Source organism: Mesoplodon bidens, assembly GCF_964165515.1.
Source record: "Mesoplodon bidens genome assembly, chromosome: 2".
Lineage (NCBI taxonomy): Eukaryota > Metazoa > Chordata > Mammalia > Artiodactyla > Ziphiidae > Mesoplodon > Mesoplodon bidens.
In genome coordinates, this window is record NC_138177.1 from 164,190,434 (window position 1) to 164,211,296 (window position 20,863).

General features: G+C 38.3%; 1 protein-coding gene and 1 long non-coding RNA gene across 20 annotated transcripts in view; one reads left to right on the forward strand and one right to left on the reverse strand.

The window, feature by feature from the left end:
- The window catches only part of EPB41 (erythrocyte membrane protein band 4.1), a 207,104-nt gene that overhangs the window by 56,249 nt on the left and 129,992 nt on the right, over window positions 1-20,863 (reverse strand). For 11 of the 19 annotated variants that reach the window (XM_081217497.1, XM_081217494.1, XM_081217503.1 and 8 more), the window contains exons 12-14: window positions 7,300-7,508; window positions 3,458-3,514; window positions 2,197-2,259 (exon numbers count right to left, since the gene is read on the reverse strand). In XM_081217497.1, the coding sequence (XP_081073623.1) occupies window positions 2,197-2,259; window positions 3,458-3,514; window positions 7,300-7,508 (329 nt within the window). Of the gene's footprint in view, window positions 1-2,196; window positions 2,260-3,250; window positions 3,293-3,457; window positions 3,515-7,299; window positions 7,509-20,863 lie in introns of all 19 variants that reach the window. The other 8 variants (XM_081217496.1, XM_081217505.1, XM_081217498.1 and 5 more) reach the window with 5 other exon arrangements.
- Window positions 10,510-20,863, forward strand: part of LOC308606607 — a 99,008-nt gene continuing 88,654 nt past the window's right edge. Inside the window, exon 1 of the long non-coding RNA XR_014013852.1 lies at window positions 10,510-16,164. This is a non-coding gene — a long non-coding RNA (uncharacterized lncRNA). The remainder of the gene's footprint in view (window positions 16,165-20,863) is intronic.

Consider the following 20,863-nt stretch of genomic DNA (forward strand, 5'->3'; position numbering starts at 1 on the left):
GCAATCAAACCAAACACTTAATTAAATAGAAAATATTCTCAAAAGATAGTTAGTAGTTTTAATTTTCAAACACACACTTATTTAGAAATCCCCTCTTATGGCTGTCAATGAAATTCTGGGAAAAACGTATCACACACAAGGACTTTGTGAGTCTCAGAAGCCATAACACACCTCATTGAACAAAGGACAAATATATGATTGGTACTGCAGGTTCCAGTTAGGAGGCAAAATTACAGATGGACAAGTCAAGAAATAGGCATGTTTGGAATTGGGAGATGTTACATTGCTGAGTATAAGGAGATCAACTGATATCTGTTATTCTCCCTAATCTCAGAAGCGGAACCATTCAGGTCTAGTTTCAACTATGCGCTAAAGCAAAGAGATCTAGTTACCAAGTTTGAAATATCCTAGGGTCCAGCCTAAGAAAACTTCATGTTACATGAGGTAAACATACATAAAACACTTGGTATTTTGCCTACCACACAGTACATGAATAACGAAAACTGGCCATAATTTTTATTTTTATCAAAGTATCTTATACCTAGCAGGCACTCAAAATATATGTATTGACAAAGAATAGATGACGTTAAGTAATTACTGGATGCTATTAGAGTTCTATCTAAAAAAGTTTCTTCAAACATCCACTTTAATATTTACCGTTACATATGTTCATCTTTCAAGTCTCAGCTTAAGTGGTACCTCTTCATAGACAACTTCCCTGTCCATCTTATTTAGAGCAGGTCCTTTTTATTAGCACAGCATACTATTTCCCCTTCATAGCTTTTATAATAACTTGTAATCATTTTATCAGTATCTGTTTACTTATTTATTGTTTCTCTCTTCCATTTGTCCCTACATTGGATGCTTCCTGAAGGCAAGAATGATTTCTCATCTTCCTATATAGTTACACTTCCTTTATACTTGAGTTAAATCCCTGATTTCAGAATTTATACCCATTTCTTTTGGTTCTGTCTTGAGTGGAGTTGTAAGATAGTTAGGTCATTAGCTTCCAGGTAAGAGTTTCTGATGTGTAAACATGGCCTGTTTCTGTACAGAATAACTCCAATTTCCTTAATTTTTTTTTTTTTTTTTTTTTTTTTTTTTGCGGTACATGGGCCTCTTACTGTTGTGGCCTCTCCCACTGCGGAGCACAGGCTCCAGACGCGCAGGCTCAGCGGCCATGGCTCACGGGCCTAGCCGCTCTGCGGCATGTGGGATCTTCCCAGACCGGGGCACGAACCTGTGTCCCCTGCATCGGCAGGCGGACTCTCAACCACTGCGCCACCAGGGAAGCCCATCCAATTTCCTTAATTTTTCCTCATAGAGTTCCTCTAATTTTCTAGTTAGTTTTTCCCTTATCCCATGTGGAGACTGACACTAGATAAAGTATACTACTATAGGCTTGGTGAAAATCTGACCGATGTTGAATACAATGGGAAAATGACCCTACAATTCCTACAGCACAGAGTATGTTGCTATTTCCAAATGGGAAAAAAAAAAGTGTAGTTTAATAGAGTTAGATGGACCCTAACACAAATCCTAGCTTTACTGATTTACCAGCTCTATAACCACAAGGAAATTACTTAATTTCTCTTAGCCTCAATTTTCTCTTTAAAATAAAAATCCCATACCCATAGGCTTGTTTTATAATTAAACTATCTAATATCATACTAACTACTCATTAAATGCTAGCCTCCCTTCTTTCCTTCCTGTATCTTACTTTTTTTCCCCCAACTATTCTTCTGTCATTTTTTGGTATCCTCAAAAATTTAAGTCCATTTTGAATTGTGATCATTTCTCCTATTTTTCCACATTCTCCTGATTCAGAAGATGAAAAAATTATATAAATTTGATGCTTGAAACATACAGGAGTTTATACTCTTGGACAATTCAAGGAACTTTTAAACAGTGATGTAGTTCTTTCTAAAAGTGGGTAAAACAATGGAACCATGGGATGCTGAGGTAGTCCCAATCATATATTTTTTAGATAAGTATGAGAGATGGAAACTAAAGAGTCAGAAGTAGAGATGGTTGCATATCTTCATGTTTACCAACATGCAAAAGCATTTTAAACCTAAAATTCTCTCATGCAGTGGCATGCAAAACCAAACGCAGCACAGAAAGAAGAAAGGGGATCAGCAAAGAAGGCAGAAGGTTACAGCAACCAACTGAAATAAGCTTCAAGTTCATACAAACCTCCAACATTAAATTGCTATGTCTGATATAAATGTTTTCACCATCTAGTCTCTCTCTCTTTTTCTGTGAAAATGAAAGAGGGAAAAACAGAAAAGCATAAAAAATTAAAATGTTGTTCTTGCGCGAAAAACTGCAAATTGGCAAACCAAAAAAATATTGAAAATTAAATGTCCATAGCGCAGCATATGCCAACATGAAATGGTCACAGAACCACAAGGACACACAGAGGACATGATTACCGCTAGAAAATGGATGACACTGTTCATGAATGATGGAAGAATGCGATGATGTTATTTAAATAGACAGTGCTCCTGGCTTCATTGGCTTCTTACATAACAAGCTGCTTTACGTTCCTCTTTGAGCTGTTTGAGGGTTATCTTAAAATGCATGACTTTAAGACTTGACTCTCCGTGTTCCATGGAGTAGGGAAATGCTTTAAAACATTATTTAGCGTTTTAGACATTATTTCAAACTTAGTAATACTGCAGGTACGTACGGCTCTAATATCTTCCATAAGAAAGATCTAAGGGCATTTTATACATGGTCAATGAATATTCTCTTCAGTAAGAACTGATTCATCCTACTCTGTGGTTGGGAAGAATGAGACACAGAACAGCCAAACCCATAATTATTAGCAATACTGGGAGTTGCTGCTATGATGGTTTCCATGATAAATATGCATAAAACCTTGTCAACGATTCCAAGCATATGGTACCACTGTGAAATATTTCTTATAAAGTTTAAATATAAAGGATAGATTTGGCCTTCACTAATTATTTCATTGTGTTTAAAAAGATATTTTCCTACTGGAAAGTTTATTTTAATGAAATTTTTCAATATAATATAGTATAGGATTATAATTTCTTTGGTACACATATGTGTGTATGTATATGCATATATATACATAACATGTGCATATGTATACCTACTATTAGAAAGTAATTTCGGATTAAGAGAAATCAATGAAAAGAATGGATCACTGTCTTTTTAATGCACTTTGAAAGTCAGCATGGGTGACGGTAAAGTGATTTTGTGAAAGTGAAAAATGGCTAACCTTCCTCATTCTTATCAGATCTTCAGTTTTTTCTGCAAGCTTCTGTTTTGCCATTATTAAAAAAAGAAAGAAAAATGATAAAATATTGGCTCATTGAAGTTTTTTTGAACCTTCAACTTATAATTTTTTTTTAAGGAGCACGGAGTGGGAGGGAAGAAAAAATTGGGGAGAGAGGGGAAAAGGAATAAGTGGCCTATTGGCACAAACCTGTGTTTGGTCACCATTTGAGGTGGGTACTGTGACCTCGATGTGGGTTTTTTCCACCTACATTTAAGAAATAAAGTGGTAAAAACATTTCAGGTTAGTAGGTTTCTATGAATAGCGTCATTTCCAAATCAGCTGCATCTTTAGGCTGCTCGTGAAATAAGCTGGTATGTAATCATCATGATGCAGTCTTACGGGGGTATTACAGGGAAGGACACTGCTCTCAAGAGCAATCTGTTAGTTCACCATCACATTCTCAAAGCTGAAGAGGTAATACAGACAACCAAAGGATCAAAAAAGAAAATTAAGGTAATTATTCTATTGATGAAGAGAACATATTTATACTTATTTATTAAAAAGTACTTATTAAAAATAATAATTTAGACTTTAAAAAGTCATATGTTTTTGTTTTGCTTTTTAAAAATGATGTAGAAGTATCTTAAATAACATATAAACAAATTTACAAATGAAGATACCAATGTATGACATACATGACAGAAACAAAAAGGAAATCTTTACAGTTTAAAGCACACATAAAATAAACCACATATGACACCAAGCAGGTAAATACAAAAAATTTTGTTAGTTGATCAATATCTTTAAGGAGGCAAGTTTAACCCTTGAGTTTATTAGACAACAACACATCAAAATAAACTCAATCCAAATTGTTACTGATGCATGCAATTACTTCCAAGGCTGATTTATAAATAAGCACACACAGGGCTCAGCTGCAACATTCAACACACTGTAATCTCCTCTCCAGGGAGTTGGAGCCCATGTGTTCGGTGGATGGAAAAGATTCATCCTTAAGAACAGGAAGAGAATAACTAAGGCCTCCTGCCTGGCTTTGAAATACCTTTAGCAGCAGTCATTTTATATACCCAAAATGGAGTAAGCATAAATTTAAAAACCAAGAGTGAGCAATGCCTAAAGCACTGGATATATCAAAATGAGAAAAATGTTTTTATTAAGGGTCAAATCAATCACCCTGTATCATTACGTTCTTTACAGAACCTCATTAATCAGTGGTTTTGATGTACTCTTTCTTTCTTTTTTTCTTTTTCTGGCCGCTGTGCAGCTTGCAGGATCCTAGGTCCCCAACCAGGGATCAAACCTGGGCCCTCAGCTGTGAAAGCACATAGTCATAACCACTGGACCTCCAGGGAATTCCCTTGACACATTCTTTTTAATCACACGTGGCAGTATTACCTCAGAATATAATGTCATTGTGCTGTTTTCTCTAGGACTGAATGTAAAGAACAGAAGATGATACCAACCTTTGTGACACTGTCAAATCATAAGCACATCTGGCTACAGTCCTTTTAACTACTGGGGTAATTAACAATTTGGGTTATTTCTACTCTGAATCCCAGTAGAAATAACTGGGATTATTCTGGGATTATTGCTGTGTTGCCATTAACAAGTTATTTCACCTGAGTTTTAAGTCTTTTATTGATAAAATGGAGATAATATCTTCATAGAGTTGTGAATGCTTAGCAAATGGAAGTTTTCAATTATTTTGTAAAGCTTAAATTACTTGTTTAAATGAATAATGACTTCTTGCTTTGGGTCCTTAGCAATCCAACAGCAAGAAATTGAGAGTCTGTACTTCAATCTAAGAATGGAGACCAAGTAGCAACAGTAGTTCTATTTATGCTCCTACAGAGACTATCAATGGAGATAAAGATGCACACGAGGAAAGGTACTATCTCCACACCTGCAAAGTAGGTCTTGTCAAATGACTCAAGATGCCAAAAAGCTATCTCTATCTGGCACCAACTTAGTGTTAGGCAATGAGATTTCCACAAGTACAAGGCTACTTTATTACTACTGCTGCTTTATATAGTAAATACGGCTTCAGGCAAATTCCATAATTATTTTCTAACTGCTACAAATAAAATCAACTCAGAGTCACCCTTAACTCTGTCACTACTATTACAATAACAGAAGGTTATCAGAGGTGGCTTTCAGTCTGATCTCAATACAAGTATCTCAAAATTTACTTAAATAGAATTAACTGGCAAGAAGACCCGCAACTGGCACTTAAATGGTGAGCATATAACAGGAAGTGATCTCTCCACTCTGCTGAGGTCCCAAGAGCAAAGGGAACCTACTCTTGAAGATACTTATGTCTGTCAGATAGGCAAAAGAACAAATAAGTTAGCAGAAAGCCAAAAGAATCTTAGCCACCAAAAAGATTCCCTTGTCAATTCCAGTAATTTAACACTTTTCAGTTAGTATTACAAACGGAAGGACAGTCAAAAGTGCCAGGTGAGCTACCCTAACGTTAAGAACTGAAGTAGTCTAACATTAAAAAGGCACTGTTGATACTGAACCCGGTGGTCAATGTCATGCACATTTGGCTAGATACAAAAATGCAAACACCTACCATTCACTCTGGATTCAAGTTGGTCTCAAAGGACCATAAAAACTATATGTCATATTGAATAGTGTTGTGTTTTTTTTAATACAATCAAAACAGAGCCAGAGGGGCTTCCCTTGTGGCGCAGTGGTTGAGAGTCCGCCTGCCGATGCAGGGGACACGGGTTTGTGCCCCGGTCCGGGAAGATCCCGCATGCCGCGGAGCGGCTGGGCCCGTGAGCCATGGCCGCTGGGCCTGCACGTCTGGAGCCTGTGCTTCGCAACGGGAGAGGCCACAACAGTGAGAGGCCCGCGTACCGCAAAAAAAAAAAAAAAAAGAAAAACAGAGCCAGATTGGCCACTGCTCTATAGGTAAACTAGATATTGAACTGGCTCCAAAAGCACAGGATTAATCCATCTGCCAAGGGGAGAGCCCTTACCAAGGTCTTATATGGTTTTAAATTTCTTAACAGACACATAAAAGTGTAATTTTTCTTATAAAGACTGCTTCTATTAATCTCTGTTGTCAACAGTGAGACTCGTATTTACTTCAATAAATCTGAACTGACAGCTCAACTCCATCACTGCTTAAATGTATTTTAAAAAGCTTATCAACGTATAAAAGATCAGTCCAGATACTGTTATTCCTGGGAAATCCACTAATTAAATTGGTGATTTTTCAACAAAGTTCCATGACTGTGGGTACAATCAACTCAGAACTGTAAACAAGCCGGTAGCATAACCTCCCCTACATAATGGGTCTTCCCCTTTTTGTAAAGTTTCTTAAGATTTGAATAACCATATACATGTGCTTTATATAATATCTGGATACTCTTTGGGTATGTTACACATATATCCATTTTAGGAAATCAAATTATATTTCACTCATACTAGCAGAGCTTACTCTTAAAAAGGAATGTGGAGATTCCTTCTGGATGAGTAAAAATTATTTTTAAAAACAGATGATCAGGGCTTCCCTGGTGGCGCAGTGGTTGGGAGTCCGCCTGCTGATGCAGGGGACACGGGTTCGTGCCCCGGTCTGGGAAGATCCCACATGCCGCAGAGTGGGTGGGCCCGTGAGCCATGGCCGCTGAGCCTGCGCGTCCGGAGCCTGTGCTCCGCAACGGGAGAGGCCACAACAGTGAGAGGCCCGCGTACCGCCAAAAAAAAAAAAAAAAAAAAAAAAAAAAAAAAAAACAGATGATCACAGTTCTGGTGTGTTTTACAGACTCATTTTTTAAGATTTAAGTTGGGTAAAGCTGTGGGTCACCAGAAAAACTGGGATAGCTTATAGTACTTCATGACATAATTCTATGAATATATTTTACAGGTTAATGGGAGATATCTTCTTTCAGAAAGAGTGAGGAAGAAATAACTTTGTTAGGATTCGACAAAAGATAGTGCTTTGAGAATCTTCCTGGTCAAGGAGTCAACACCTCTGAACCAAAAAGTGAATTAGCTAGACATTTGGGCTTATGACATACCTTCCACGCTTCTGTGAGCTCTGGCTCAGGTTGCTCAGGTGGGACTTCTTCCTTTTTCACTTCAACCTCCACTGTTTCCTTCGGGGCTTTAGAAACCACTGCTTTTTTAACAGGTGCACCTGGGACGCTGCCTTCTGCGGCCTGACTCTGAGCAATGGCTGGTGCAGAGGTGGGCCGAGGACTTCGGTCTGCTGAATCAACGGCTGCTGCTATGTGAAAAAGGCACAAGTGAAGGATAAGGGAAGGCAAGAGTACTGTACTACTTCACAGCCACCAGGTGAAATAATTGTGACTCCAGGACACATACGAGTGGTACAGTGTCCAGTGGGCTATCAGACAGAAGGTAAAAAATTAATTATTAGTGCTCGGGCAGGTAACTGATGGCAATAATGGCAATAAGAAAGCTAAAAGTATCCTAACAGGAAAGCTACAATGTCCTGACGATAATGTTCCATAAAGGGTGGGACAGGAGGTGGGAGGGGGGTGGACGTGGACAGCAAAATATGAAAAAAAAAAAAACCGGAAAACTCATTTTATTAAAAAGTTGGCAAGATTGTTTAACCTTGTAATCTATTAGTTTCAAGAACCTGCAAGGTAGTCTATGAAGGAAAAAATGGGTTAATTAAGTCTGATTTCTTCTATGAAGGCTTTTTGAAATACAGATCCATTTATTTATAGGTGATTTCAGGAACCTAAAAATATATTCTAGGAAAAAGGATCAAGTCTGATTTCTTCTGCTAAGCCTCCTCGGAATGATTACAAAATAGCTTGATAAAGGAATCTTCTTATAAGACATGTACACATTTTGATGCTTCTTTAAGCTTGTTTAAGGGCAAATCTTTGAACCAGACACTTCCCTTTTTAATTGTTTGATTAAAAAATAAAATTCAGGGCTTCCTGGTGGCACAGTGGTTGAGAGTCCGCCTGCCGATGCAGGGGACACGGGTTCGTGCCCCGGTCCAGGAGGATACCATATGCCGCGGAGCGGCTAGGCCCGTGAGCCATGGCTGCTGAACCTGCACGTCCGGAGCCCTGTGCTCCGCAATGGGAGAGGCCACAACCATGAGAGGCCCGCGTACCGCAAAAAACAAATAAATAAATAAATAAATAAAAATAAAATTCAATCCATTCAGCCACTCTATGTCCTTTGGTTGGGGCATTTAATCCATTTGCAGAACACTCTCTGACATAAATTGCAACAAGATCTTTTTTGATCCACCTCCTAGAGTAATGAAAATAAAAACAAAAATAAACAAATGGGATGTAATGAAACTTAAAAGCTTTTGCACAGCAAAGGAAACTATAAACAAAATGAAAAGACAACCCACAGAATGCGAGAAAATATTTGCAAACAAAGTGACCGATAAGGGATTAATCTGTAAAATACATAAAAGTTCATGCAGCTCAATATCAAAAAAAACCAAACAACCCAATCAAAAAATGGGTGGAAGATCTAAATAGGCATTTCTCCAAAGAAGACATACAGATGGCCAAGAGGCACATGAAAAGATGCTCAACATCACTTATTATTAGAGAAAGGCAAATCAAAACTACAATGAGGTATTACCTCACACTGGTCAGAATGGCCATCATCAAAAAAATCCACAAACAATAAATGCTGGAGAGGGTGTAGAGAAAAGGGAACCCTCCTACACTGTTGGTGGCAATGTAAATTGGTACAGCCACTACCATACAGAACAGTATGGAGTTTCCTTAAAAAACTAAAAATAGAGCTACCATATGATCCAACAATCCCACTCCTGGGCATATATCTGGAGAAAACCATAATTTGAAAAGACACATGCACCCCAATGTTCACTGCAGCACTTTTAACAATAGCCAGGACATGGAGGCAACCTAAGTGTCCATTGACGGATGAACAGATAAAGAAGATGTGGTACATATATACAGTGGAATATTATTCGGCCATAAAAAAAGAACAAAATAATGCCATTTGCAGCAACATCGATGGACCTAGAGATTGTTGTACTGAGTGAAGTCAGTCAGGCAGAGAAAGACAAATATCATAGGATATCACTTGTATGTGGAATCTAAAAAAATGGTACAAATGAACTTATTTACAAAACAGAAATCGAGTCACAAATGTAGAAAACAAATTTATGGTTACCAAGAAGGAAAGGGGAGGGGAGGGATAAGGTTGGGAGATTAGGATTGGCATATACACACTACTACATATAAAACAGATAACTAATAAGAACCTACCATATAGCACAGGGAACTCTACTCAATACTCTATAATGACCTATATGGGAAAAGAATCTAAAAGAGTGGATATATGATTATGTATAATTGATTCACTTTGCTGCACCGCAGAAACTAACACAACATTGTAATCAACTATACTCCAAAAATATTTTAAAAATGAAATAAAATTCAAAACCTTTGGCCTTTAGTCCTTAAAAAAACCAAAACAACCCTTTGAGTTCTACCCTATCCTCTTGCAAAGTCTTATCAATTTGCATTATTGTTCCTATTCTCTAATATATTTAGGGCAGTAGTTCTAAACCAGGGGTGATTTTGACACCGCAGAGAACATTTGGCAATGTCTGGAGACATTTTTGGTTGTCACAATTGAGGAGTGAAGTAGGAGGGGGTACTGGCTCTAGTGTGTACAGGACAAGGCTGCTAGGTTAAGAAACCCTGATTTAGGGCAAAGACTGTATATAGACTATACAGACTGTTTTAGAGGGAATATACAATATAAGCTTATGACAAAAGCTTTATCATTTCACAGAGTTAAGAGTTGTTTTGGTTTGGATTACTGGGCATCTAAGTTTCAGATCACTCACTTAAAAACAATCACTCATACCCTTTTTATGATTTTTATCTTCATTCTTTCAGGAACTAAAAGAAAACATCCATATACTTCGTAGTAAGACCTCACTTACCTGGTAATGTCTAGGAATGTAGTGTGTTTCCACATGATTTAATATTTCTGATAACAGATCATTATCCTTCATGTGCTGAGACTTTTAAATTTTAATTATCTTACATGGAAATCTTTATAATTTTTATTACACACTTTCCTGCTGTTTTTTTAAACATCTTTATTGGAGTATAATTGCTTTACAATGGTGTGTTAGTTTCTGTTTTATAACGAAGTGAATCAGTTATACATATACATATATCCCCATATCTCTTCCCTCTTGTGTCTCCCTCCCTCCCACCCTCCCTATCCCACCCCCTAGGTGGTCACAAAGCACCGAGCTGATCTACCTGTGCTATGCAGCTGCTTCCCACTAGCTATGTATTTTACGTTTGGTAGAGTATATATGTCCATGCCACTCTCTCACTTTGTCCCAGCTTACCCTTCCCCCTCCCTCCCCGTATCCTCAAGCCCATTCTCTAGTAGGTCTGCATCTTTATTCCCGTCTTGCCCCTAGGTTCTTCATGACCATTTTTCTTTTTTTTAGATTCCATATATATGAATTAGCGCACGGTATTTGTTTTTCTCTTTCTGACTGACTTCACTCTGTATGACAGACTCTAGGTCCATCCACCTCACTACAAATGGACACTACCAGTGTCCATTCATCGATGGACACTTAGGTTGCTTCCATGTCCTGGCTATTGTAAATAGAGCTGCAATGAACATTGTAGTACATGACTTTTTGAATTTTGGTTTTCTCAGGGTATATGCCCAGTAGTGGGATTGCTGGGTCGTTTGGTAGTTCTATCTTTAGTTTTTTAAGGAAACTCCATACTGTTCTCCATAGTGGCTGTATCAATTTACATTCCCACCAACAGTGCAAGAGAGTTCCCTTTTTTCCATACCCTCTCCAGCATTTATTGTTTCTAGATTTTTTGATGATGGCCATTCTGACTGGTGTGAGGTGACACCTCATTGTAGTTTTGATTTGCATTTCTCTAATGATTAATGATGTTGAGCATTCTTTCCTGTGTTTGTTGGCAATCTGTACATCTTCTTTGGAGAAATATCTGTTTAGGTCTTCTGCCCATTTTTGGATTGGGTTGTTTATTTTTTTGATACTGAGCTGCATGAGCTGCTTCTAAATTTTGGAGATTAATCCTTTGTCAGTTGCTTCATTTGCAAATATTTTCTCCCATTCTGAGGGTTGTCTTTTCATCTTGTTTATGGTTTCCTTTTCTGTGCAAAAGCTTTTAAGTTTCATTACGTCCCATTTGTTTTTATTTCCATTTCTCTAGCAGGTGGGTCAAAAAGGATCTTGCTGTGATTTATGTCATAGAGGGTTCTGCCTATGTTTTCCTCTAAGAGTTTTATATGTCTGCCCTTACATTTAGGTCTTTAATCCATTTTGAGTTTATTTTTGTGTATGGTGTTAGGGAGCATTCTAATTTCATTCTTTTACATGTACCTGTCCAGTTTTCCCAGCACCACTTACTGAAGAGGATGTCTTTTCTCCACTGTACATTCTTGCCTCCTTTATCAAATATAAGGTGACCATATGTGCGTGGGTTTATCTCTGGGCTTTCTATCCTGTTCCATTGATCTATATTTCTGTTTTTGTGCCAGTACCATACTGTCTTGATTACTGTAGCTTTGTAGTATAGTCTGAAGTCAGGGAGCCTGATTCCTCCAGCTCCGTTTTTCTTTCTCAAGATTGCTTTGGCTATTCGGGGTCTTTTGTGTTTCCATACAAATTGTGAAATTTTTTGTTTCAGTTCTGTGAAAGATGCCAGTGGTAGTTTGATAGGGATTGCATTGAATCTGTAGATTGCTTTGGGTAGTATAGTCATTTTCACAATGTTGATTCTTTTCCTGCCTTCTTAAACTGAATATTCTGAACTTAACTTTTCCTGATAAATTTAGATGTATAAGCAGTAAAAATTAGGTCATACAAAGGAATTCCATGAATCAGAACAGATTAAAAATTGAAATTCATAACTACTTCATATACACAACACCAAGAAAAAAAATGCTTGATGTTCTGTAATGATGTCCAATGAAAGAAATAACTCCTCAGAGGATACATAGGAAAAGCCATAGAAACACAAGGATCTACTTTATCTTTCCTTTTTTTTCCTTTTTTTTTTTTTTTTTTTTTGTGGTACGCGGGCCTCTCATTGCTGTGGCCTCTCCCGTTGGGGAGCACAGGCTCCGGACGCGCAGGCTCAGCAGCCATGGCTCATGGGCCCAGCTGCTCCGCGGCATGTGGGATCTTCCCGGACCGGGGCACGAACCCGTGTCCCCTGCATCGGCAGGCAGACTCTCAACCACTGCGCCACCAGGGAAGCCCCGTTTTTTCTTTTTTTAAAAAAATATTTTATTAAAGTATAGTTGATTTACAATGTTGTGTTAATTTCTGCTGTATAGCAAAGCGATTCATCCATATATATATTTTTTCTCATATTCTTTTCCATTATGATTTATCACAGGATACTGAATATAGTTCCCTGTGCTATACAGTAGGACTTTGTTGTTTATCCATCCGATATATACTAGATTGTATCTGCTAATCCCAAACTCCCAATTCTTCTGCCCCCCATCCCCCTCAAGGATCTACCAGAGTGTTCAATGAACACTCTGTAGCCTCTTGCAAGTCCCTGCTACTCATGAGTGCTCTAAGCCAGTCAATGCAAGAATGGCAGATGGCAGACTAAATCTAACAACACAGGGGAATGTGACAAAATATTTTGCTCACAGTTGTGTTAAAGTATCATTATACATGTGTATTCACACCTCCTCTCAAAGAATTAATTCGCTTCTGCCTGGCATCAGAGAAACATAGCCCATGCTTTCACCATGTGTTATTTTGCCACTTGCATTTGGTTTTAATCCAGTACTAATACTGCAGAGCCAAATAATTTAAGTCTTCAGCATTTCTAGCCCTGGAAATCTGTACTATATGTGGGAAAGTAGGTATAGGTGTAGAAACCGCCAGTTAGAAACAGAGGCAGAAAGTTCCACCATTTGTAAAATGTCAAAGATATGAATTCTACAGGATGGTTGGTATACTCAGTGGATATAAAATCACTTTATAAATCCTACATATAATAACTTTTAATATCATACCTAAGTCTTTGTATTTTTTATGGGTTAATATTATTTCAAGAGTATGTTGGGCAAAAACTAATAATGCACACATTGAAATGCAATTCAAGTGAAACATATCACTAGGAGCTCTGGAGAGAGGCAAATTTCTTTCCTTTTCTCCATAAGAAGGCTATGAAAACTATGGATGACCCCAGAGAATCATGGTAGTTGACTGTGGTTCTTGTCTTTTTAAACAGCTCTATTGACCCATAAAACTCACCCATTTAGACTATATAATTCAATGCTTTTTAGTATATTCAGTGTTGGAGGTAATGGTTACTTTTTAAGATGTTTTGGTTTTTCAGTTTTATGAATTCATTTGTTAACTATTAAAAGATTTTGATACATAGAGAACATTTAACTTTAAAAATTCAATTATTTCCCATTATTGAAGGTCTAGGCAAAGAAGAATGCTGGTTGTGATATCTTGTGGACCCATTAACTCCAGTATTATGTTGCTCTTATCTGACAACAACAGAAACTTAGTTATTTATTAGAGCAGAGAAGCGTAAAACTCAAAACCATCACATTGTGTAAAAGGAGTCTTAAATTCTAGTTCTTGTTCTGTTACTTACTGGCATAATTTCTGCTAGTATGGTATAGGTACAATGGGTATGCAGTGGATCAGTGATCCCATTATCAGAGGGCCCACATGAGTCATCTACAGATCTTGAAAAACAAACAAAAAACCCAGCTGATGCTCAGTTCCACAATAGACAGATGTGGTATCTAAGAGTGAGGCCTAGGTATTTGTTTTGTTTTAAAGCTCCAAAGATGATATGGATGTATTCCCCTGGCAAGAATCACTGCAACCACTACTCACTGGATGGATGAACAGCTTGGTTGTGTGATCCTAGGAAGTTATATAACTTTTCTTGTGCCCCGGTTTCCTCATGAGTAAAACAAGAATTCCTAAATGTTTCTTGTCTGCTAGGTTGTTGGTACCAAAGAGGAATATATGGAAATGGTTTGAAAAGCAAAAAGTGCAACAAAAATATAAACTGAAAAATCCTTGCCGTCATTATTAGCTTATCCTTGTGACTTCCCCCTCTTATTATATGAACTAGGATTGAAACCAGTTTTAGTTCTTCAGCTGGTGAAGCAGATGCTTTGAGCACCAGATATAAAAGAGAAAGGGAATGTTCATTAAAATGAGGCCCCTTATAAAGCATTTCTTATTAAAGTTTCCCTAATACACCATCTCTAGCTTAGAGGATTATATTCATTAAAAAAAAAAAGAGGGAGGCCTAATAGGGGAAAGTCTCCCTTTTAAGAGGAATGGAAAAGGATCTAGGAAAAGGAGGGAAAAACAGCTTCCATAGAAATGTTTCCAGTACTTATACTGAGAAGACAGCACGCACAGAAAAAAAAAAAAAAAAAAAAAGACACTTAAAAACAGAACTACAAAAGATTTGTCCTACTCAGTTTATATGCAATTCAGAAGATTAAAAGATAATATATGTAAAATGTTTAGAACAGTGTCTAGAATATACTAAGTGCTCAATGAATACTGACTATTGACATCTTTCATTCTCCTTCTTCTACAAAAACAGAAGTCATCATGGTGAAGAATAAAAAATGCAGCACTGGGAGAACAGTTCTAGATTCTACTTCTAGCTCTGTCACTGACTAACTATGTGACCTTAGGCAAATCACTTGAATTCTAAGGTCAGGTTGTTAAGAAATAAGAAACATCAATGGGTATCCTTTTAAGAAATTAGAAAAAGAACAGTTCAATAAAAGCAAAAGGAAAATAATAAAGATACTAGCTGGCATAAATTAAATTAAAAATATATAAGAGGGCTTCCCTGGTGGCACAGTGGTTGAGAGTCTGCCTGCTGATGCAGGGGACACAGGTTCGTGACCTGGTCTGGGAGGATCCCACGTGCCGCGGAGCGGCTGGGCCCGTGAGCCATGGCTGTTGAGCCTGCGCGTCCAGAGCCTGTGCTCTGCAACGGGAGAGGCCGCAACAGTGAGAGGCCCGGGTACCGCAAAAAAAAAAAAAAAAAAATATATATATATATATATAAAGAAAACAAAACTAAAAGTTGGTTCTTTGGAAAGAGTAATAAAATTAATAGATCTGTAGCAAGATTCTTAAAAAAAAAAGGGGGGGGGGTGGGTTCACAAATTACCAATATCAGGAACACAAAAGTGCTAGAGACCTTATAGATATTAAAAAGATACACAACTTTATGGCAATAAATTTGAAATTTTAGATGGAATGGACATTTCCTAGAAAAACGCAATTACCAAGAACTAGAACATCTTAATAGTCCTTTCTAATAAAGATGTTGACTCTGTAAGTAAAGAACCCTCTCACAAAGGGATCTTTAGAATCAACTGGCTTTATAGGTGAATTCTTCCAAACATTAAGGAAGAAATAATACCAATCTTACATAAAATTCTTCCAGAGAACAGAAATCCTTCTCAATTTACTTAATGAGGCCAAAATAAACTTGATACTAAAACCTGACAACATTACAAGAAAGGAAAATTACAGGCCTATCTCTCTCATGAAAATCATTGCAAAAAGCCTAAAATGACATAAGAAAAGTATATTATGATCAAATTGAGTCTACTTCATGAATGCCAAGAAGGCTTAACAATGGAAAGTCAATCAACGTAATCCACCACGTAACATAAGAAAGGAGAAAAACAGGACTTCCCTGGTGGCACAGTGGTTAAGAATCCGCCTGCCAATGCAGGTGCCACAGGTTTGAGCCGTGGTCCGGGAAGATCCCACATGCCACGGAGCAACTAAGCCCATGCGCCACAACTACTGAGCCTGCACTCTAGAGCCCACGAGCCACAACTACTGAGCCCATGTGTCACAACTACTGAAGCCCGCGTGCCTAGAGCCCATGCTCTGCAACAATAGAAGCAACCACAATGAGAAGCCCATGCACGGCAACGAAGAGTAGCTCCTGCTTGCGGCAACTAGAGAAAGCCTGAGCGAAGCAATGAAGACCCAACACAGCCAAAAATAAATAGATAATTTTTTTTTTTTAAAGGAGAAAATCGGGGCTTCCCTGGTGGCACAGTGGTTGGGAGTCTGCTTGCCAATGCAGGGGACATGGGTTCGTGCCCCGGTTCAGGAAGATCCCACATGCCACGGAGCAGCTAGGCCCGTGAGCCATGGCCACTGAGCCTCCGTGTCCAGAGCCTGTGCTCCGCAACGGGAGAGGCCACAACAGTGAGAGACCCACGTACAGCAAAAAAAAAAAAAAAAAAAAAAAAGATAAAAAAGGAGAAAATCATATTATATCAACCAATGAAGTGAAAACCATTTGATAAAAGTCACCATTTATTCATGATAAAAACTCTTAGATATTTCCTTATCTGATAAGAGGTAGCTACATAAAACCCAAAGCAAACATCACACTTAATGATGAAATACTGATGCTTTCTCCCTAAGACTGTGAGTGAGGCAAGAATATATAAAGAACCCCTACACATTAATAAGACAGACAACCCAATAAAAATATGAGCAAAAGATCTGAATAGGCACTTCAGAAATAATGATATGCGAATAGCCTATAAACTATGGAAAGGTACTCAGCTTCATTAGTCATCAGGATTTGAGTGAGCATTTTTTTTTTAAGTACTTTTCTCCCGAGCAGAGAAATTAAACAGAGGGACAAGAGTTGTAACAGGAAACTCTAATGCACTTAAAATATCACATAGAAAGTGTGGAACATAAAAATTGTGCTCACATTCAACTAAATAAGAAAAATAATCATCTTATTTTCAAAATTTATTTGTTAAGCACTTACAACACAGCAAGTACTGTGGTAATTATCAAGACCAACACCACTTAAGATCATGCATCTTTAAAAAGTTTTCAGGGGCTTCCCTGGTGGCGCAGTGGTTGAGAGTCCGCCTGCCAATGCAGGGGACACGGGTTTGTGCCCCGGTCTGGGAAGATCCCACATGCCGTGGAGCAGCTGGGCCCATGAGCCATGGCCACTTGGCCTGCGCGTCCGGAGCCTGTGCTCTGCAACGGGAGAGGCCGCAACAGTGAGAGGCCCGCGTACCGCAAAAAAAAAAAAAGCTTCTAACAGATGTGACAATTACATGTGTTGTAGTGACTGATTAAGTGGGTTAGAAAAAAATTATTTTTAAAACTTCGTATAAATATTTGCAAACGAATCAATGGACAAAGGATTAATCTCCAAAATATATAAACAGCTCATGCAGCTCAATATTAAAAAAACAAACAACCCAATCCAAAAATGGGCAGAAGACCTAAATAGACATTTCTCCAAAGAAGACATACAGATGGCCAAGAAGCACATGAAAAGCTGCTCAAAATCACTAATTATTAGAGAAATACAAATCAAAACTACAATGAGGTATCACCTCACACCAGTTAGAATGGACATCATCAGAAAATCTACAAACAACAAATGCTGGAGAGAGTGTGGAGAAAAGGGAACCCTCCTGCACTGTTGGTGGGAATGTAAATTGATACAGCCACTATGGAGAACGGTATGGAAGTTCCTTAAAGAACTAAAAATAGAATTACCATATGATCCAGCAATCCCACTACTGGGCATATACCCAGAGAAAACCATAATTCAAAAAGACACATGCAACCCCAATGTTCATTGCAGCACTATTTACAATCGCCAGGTCATGGAAGCAACCTAAATTCCCACTGACAGATGAATGGATAAAGAAGATGTGGTACATATATACAATGGAATATTACTCAGCCACAAAAAAGAATGAAATAGGGTCATTTGTAGAGACATGGATGGATCTAGAGACTGTCATATAGAGTGAAGTAAGTCAGAAGGAGAACAAATATCGTATATTAATGCATATATGTGGAACCTAGAAAAATGGTACAGATGAATCAGTTTGCAGGGCAGAAGTTGAGACACAGATGTAGAGAACAAACATATGGACACCAAGGGGGAAAACTGCGGGGGGGTGGGGGTGGGGGTGGGATGAATTCGGCAATTGGGATTGACATGTATACACTGATGTGTATAAAATTGATGACTAATAAGGACCTGCTGTATAAAAAAATAAAATTAAATTAAAAAATTTTTTTTAAAATGTGACACAGACACTAAGTAAGCAAATGCTGTTGGGAAAATGGCGCCAATAGACTAGCTCCAAACAGGGTTGCCACAAACCTTGAAAAAGGAAAAAAACCTTTTTCTAAGTTCCCCAAACTCTGTGATACTAATGGTAAAGCCACCAAAGCTCTGACTGTTTTCCTTTAGAATTGTTTTACATGTTGTAGTTTTGGAAACTCAAACATTGCTACAACATTTGAAGACAAATTTTTGATTTCCCGCCAGGAATACAGTGTATAATTTAATAAGAACTGGCCAATATTAGTCAATAGACAGAGACATCAAGGTTTTTTAAAATCTTGAATTGAGGGCTTCCCTGGTGGCGCAGTGGTTGAGAGTCCGCCTGCCGATGCAGGGGACACAGGTTCGTGCCCCGGTCCAGGATGATCCCACATGCCGCGGAGCGGCTAGGCCCGTGAGCTATGGCCGCTGAGCCTGTGCGTCTGGAGCATGTGCTCTGCAACGGGAGAGGCCACAACAGTGAGAGGCCTGTGTACCACAAAAAAAAAAAAAAATCTTGAACTGTGAGGTTTCTACAGCTAGAAAAATAGACAGTCAACATGTTATTTCTACAAGTAACAGAAGCATCTTTATAAGTAAAGCTTTCCTCAGCCATAAAAAGAAATGAAATTGAGTTATTTGTAGTGAGGTGGATGGACCTAGAGTCTGTCATACAGAGTGAAGTAAGTCAGAAAGAGAAAAATACTGTATGCTAACACATATATATGGTATCTAAAAAACAAACAAAAAAAGGTTCTGAAGAACCTAGGGGCAGGACAGGAATAAAGACAGAGACGTAAAGAATGGACTTGAGGACACGGGGAGGGGGAAGGGTAAGCTGGGAGGAGGTGAGAGAGTAGCATGGACATATATACACTGCAAAATATAAAATAGATAGCTAGTGGGAAGCGGCCACATAGCACAGGGAGATCAGCTCGGTGCTGTGTGACCACCTAGAGGTGTGTGATAGGGAGGGTGGGAGTGAGACGCAAGAGGGAGGAGATATGGGGATATATGTATGTGTATAGCTGATTCACTTTGTTATACAGCAGAAACTAACACACCACTGTAAATCAGTTATACTCCAATAAAGATGTTAAAAAATAAATAAATAAAATGTTTTTAAAAAAAGTAAAGCTTTCTAATTTGTTCAAAGTACCAAAGCTCACTAACCCTTGAATTGTTGGTTATTTTTGCTATTAGAAAGAAAAGATACCTCAGGCATAGTATCTATATAACAATGAAATTTCATTTAGTGGAAGAAGCCATATGGTATCAGACAGACATGAGTTTTTGTTCAAGCTTTGGAACTTACTAACTGTGAGATCTTGAACAGGTTGCTTAAACTTTCCAGCCTTAGTTTTCTCACTGAAAAATGGGGATAAAATAATAAGAAGAATAACTCCCCAAAACTACGATAAACTGGAGGTAGGGTGATTTACCGGACAAGAAAGAGATGCCTGAGGTTGTTATATGAATATGGCAGATATGAGGAGTGACTGATCATACCTCACACTTAACATGTCCAAAAGAGAAGTCTAGATTTCCTACATCCCCAAACTCTGCTCCTCTCTCAGACTTTCTCATTGTAGTAAAGGATCAAGCCTAGGAATAAACCTTGATTTTCTTTTCCTTACCGTCTCCAACACTTAATTTACCAATAATTCTGTCAGCCCTACTTCTGAATTGTATCCCTGACCAGTTTTCACTGTCTTTAACGCCAATACTCAAGTCCAAGCTGTTGTCATCTCTCACTCAGATCCTGCAACAGACTTCACCAAGATTCTGCTTTACTACCCCGGTAGTGGAGTAGGTCTCTGTACTAGCCATGTGTGACTACTTAGGTTTAGTTTAAATTGAGTTCCTCAGTTTCACAGTCACATTTCAAGTTCATATGGCCACATGTGGCTACTGGCTACCAAACTGGACATCACAAAATAGAAGATTTTCATCAGCATGGCAAGTTCTATGGGACAGCACTGATCTAGACACATGCCAAGCTCACATCTACCTACAGGTCTTTGTACTTGCTACGCCCTCTTCAAGAATATTTATCCCCCCAGACTTGGGGATGGCTGGCTCCTTCTCATAATTCAGGTTTCAGTTCAAATGAAGCTCCTCAGAGGAACCTTCTAAATTTAGAGTGGACCACTCAATTTGAAACAGCTCCCCAGTCTCCCCATCCACAGACACTCTCCATCCCATTACTCTGTTTTATTTTCTTTATAGCACTTATCACTATCTGAACTTGTTCCATTTTGTTTCTGTTTCTACCCATAGAATGTAAGCCCCATGAGGGCAGAACCATGTCTGTATGTTCACAGCTGTATCCCCAATAACTAGAATACCTGACACACAGAAGTTTAAAATAGTTGAACAAAGCAGTAAGTAAGTATGGATCTGGTAGAACATGGGTTTTGGAGTTAAACCAACCTAT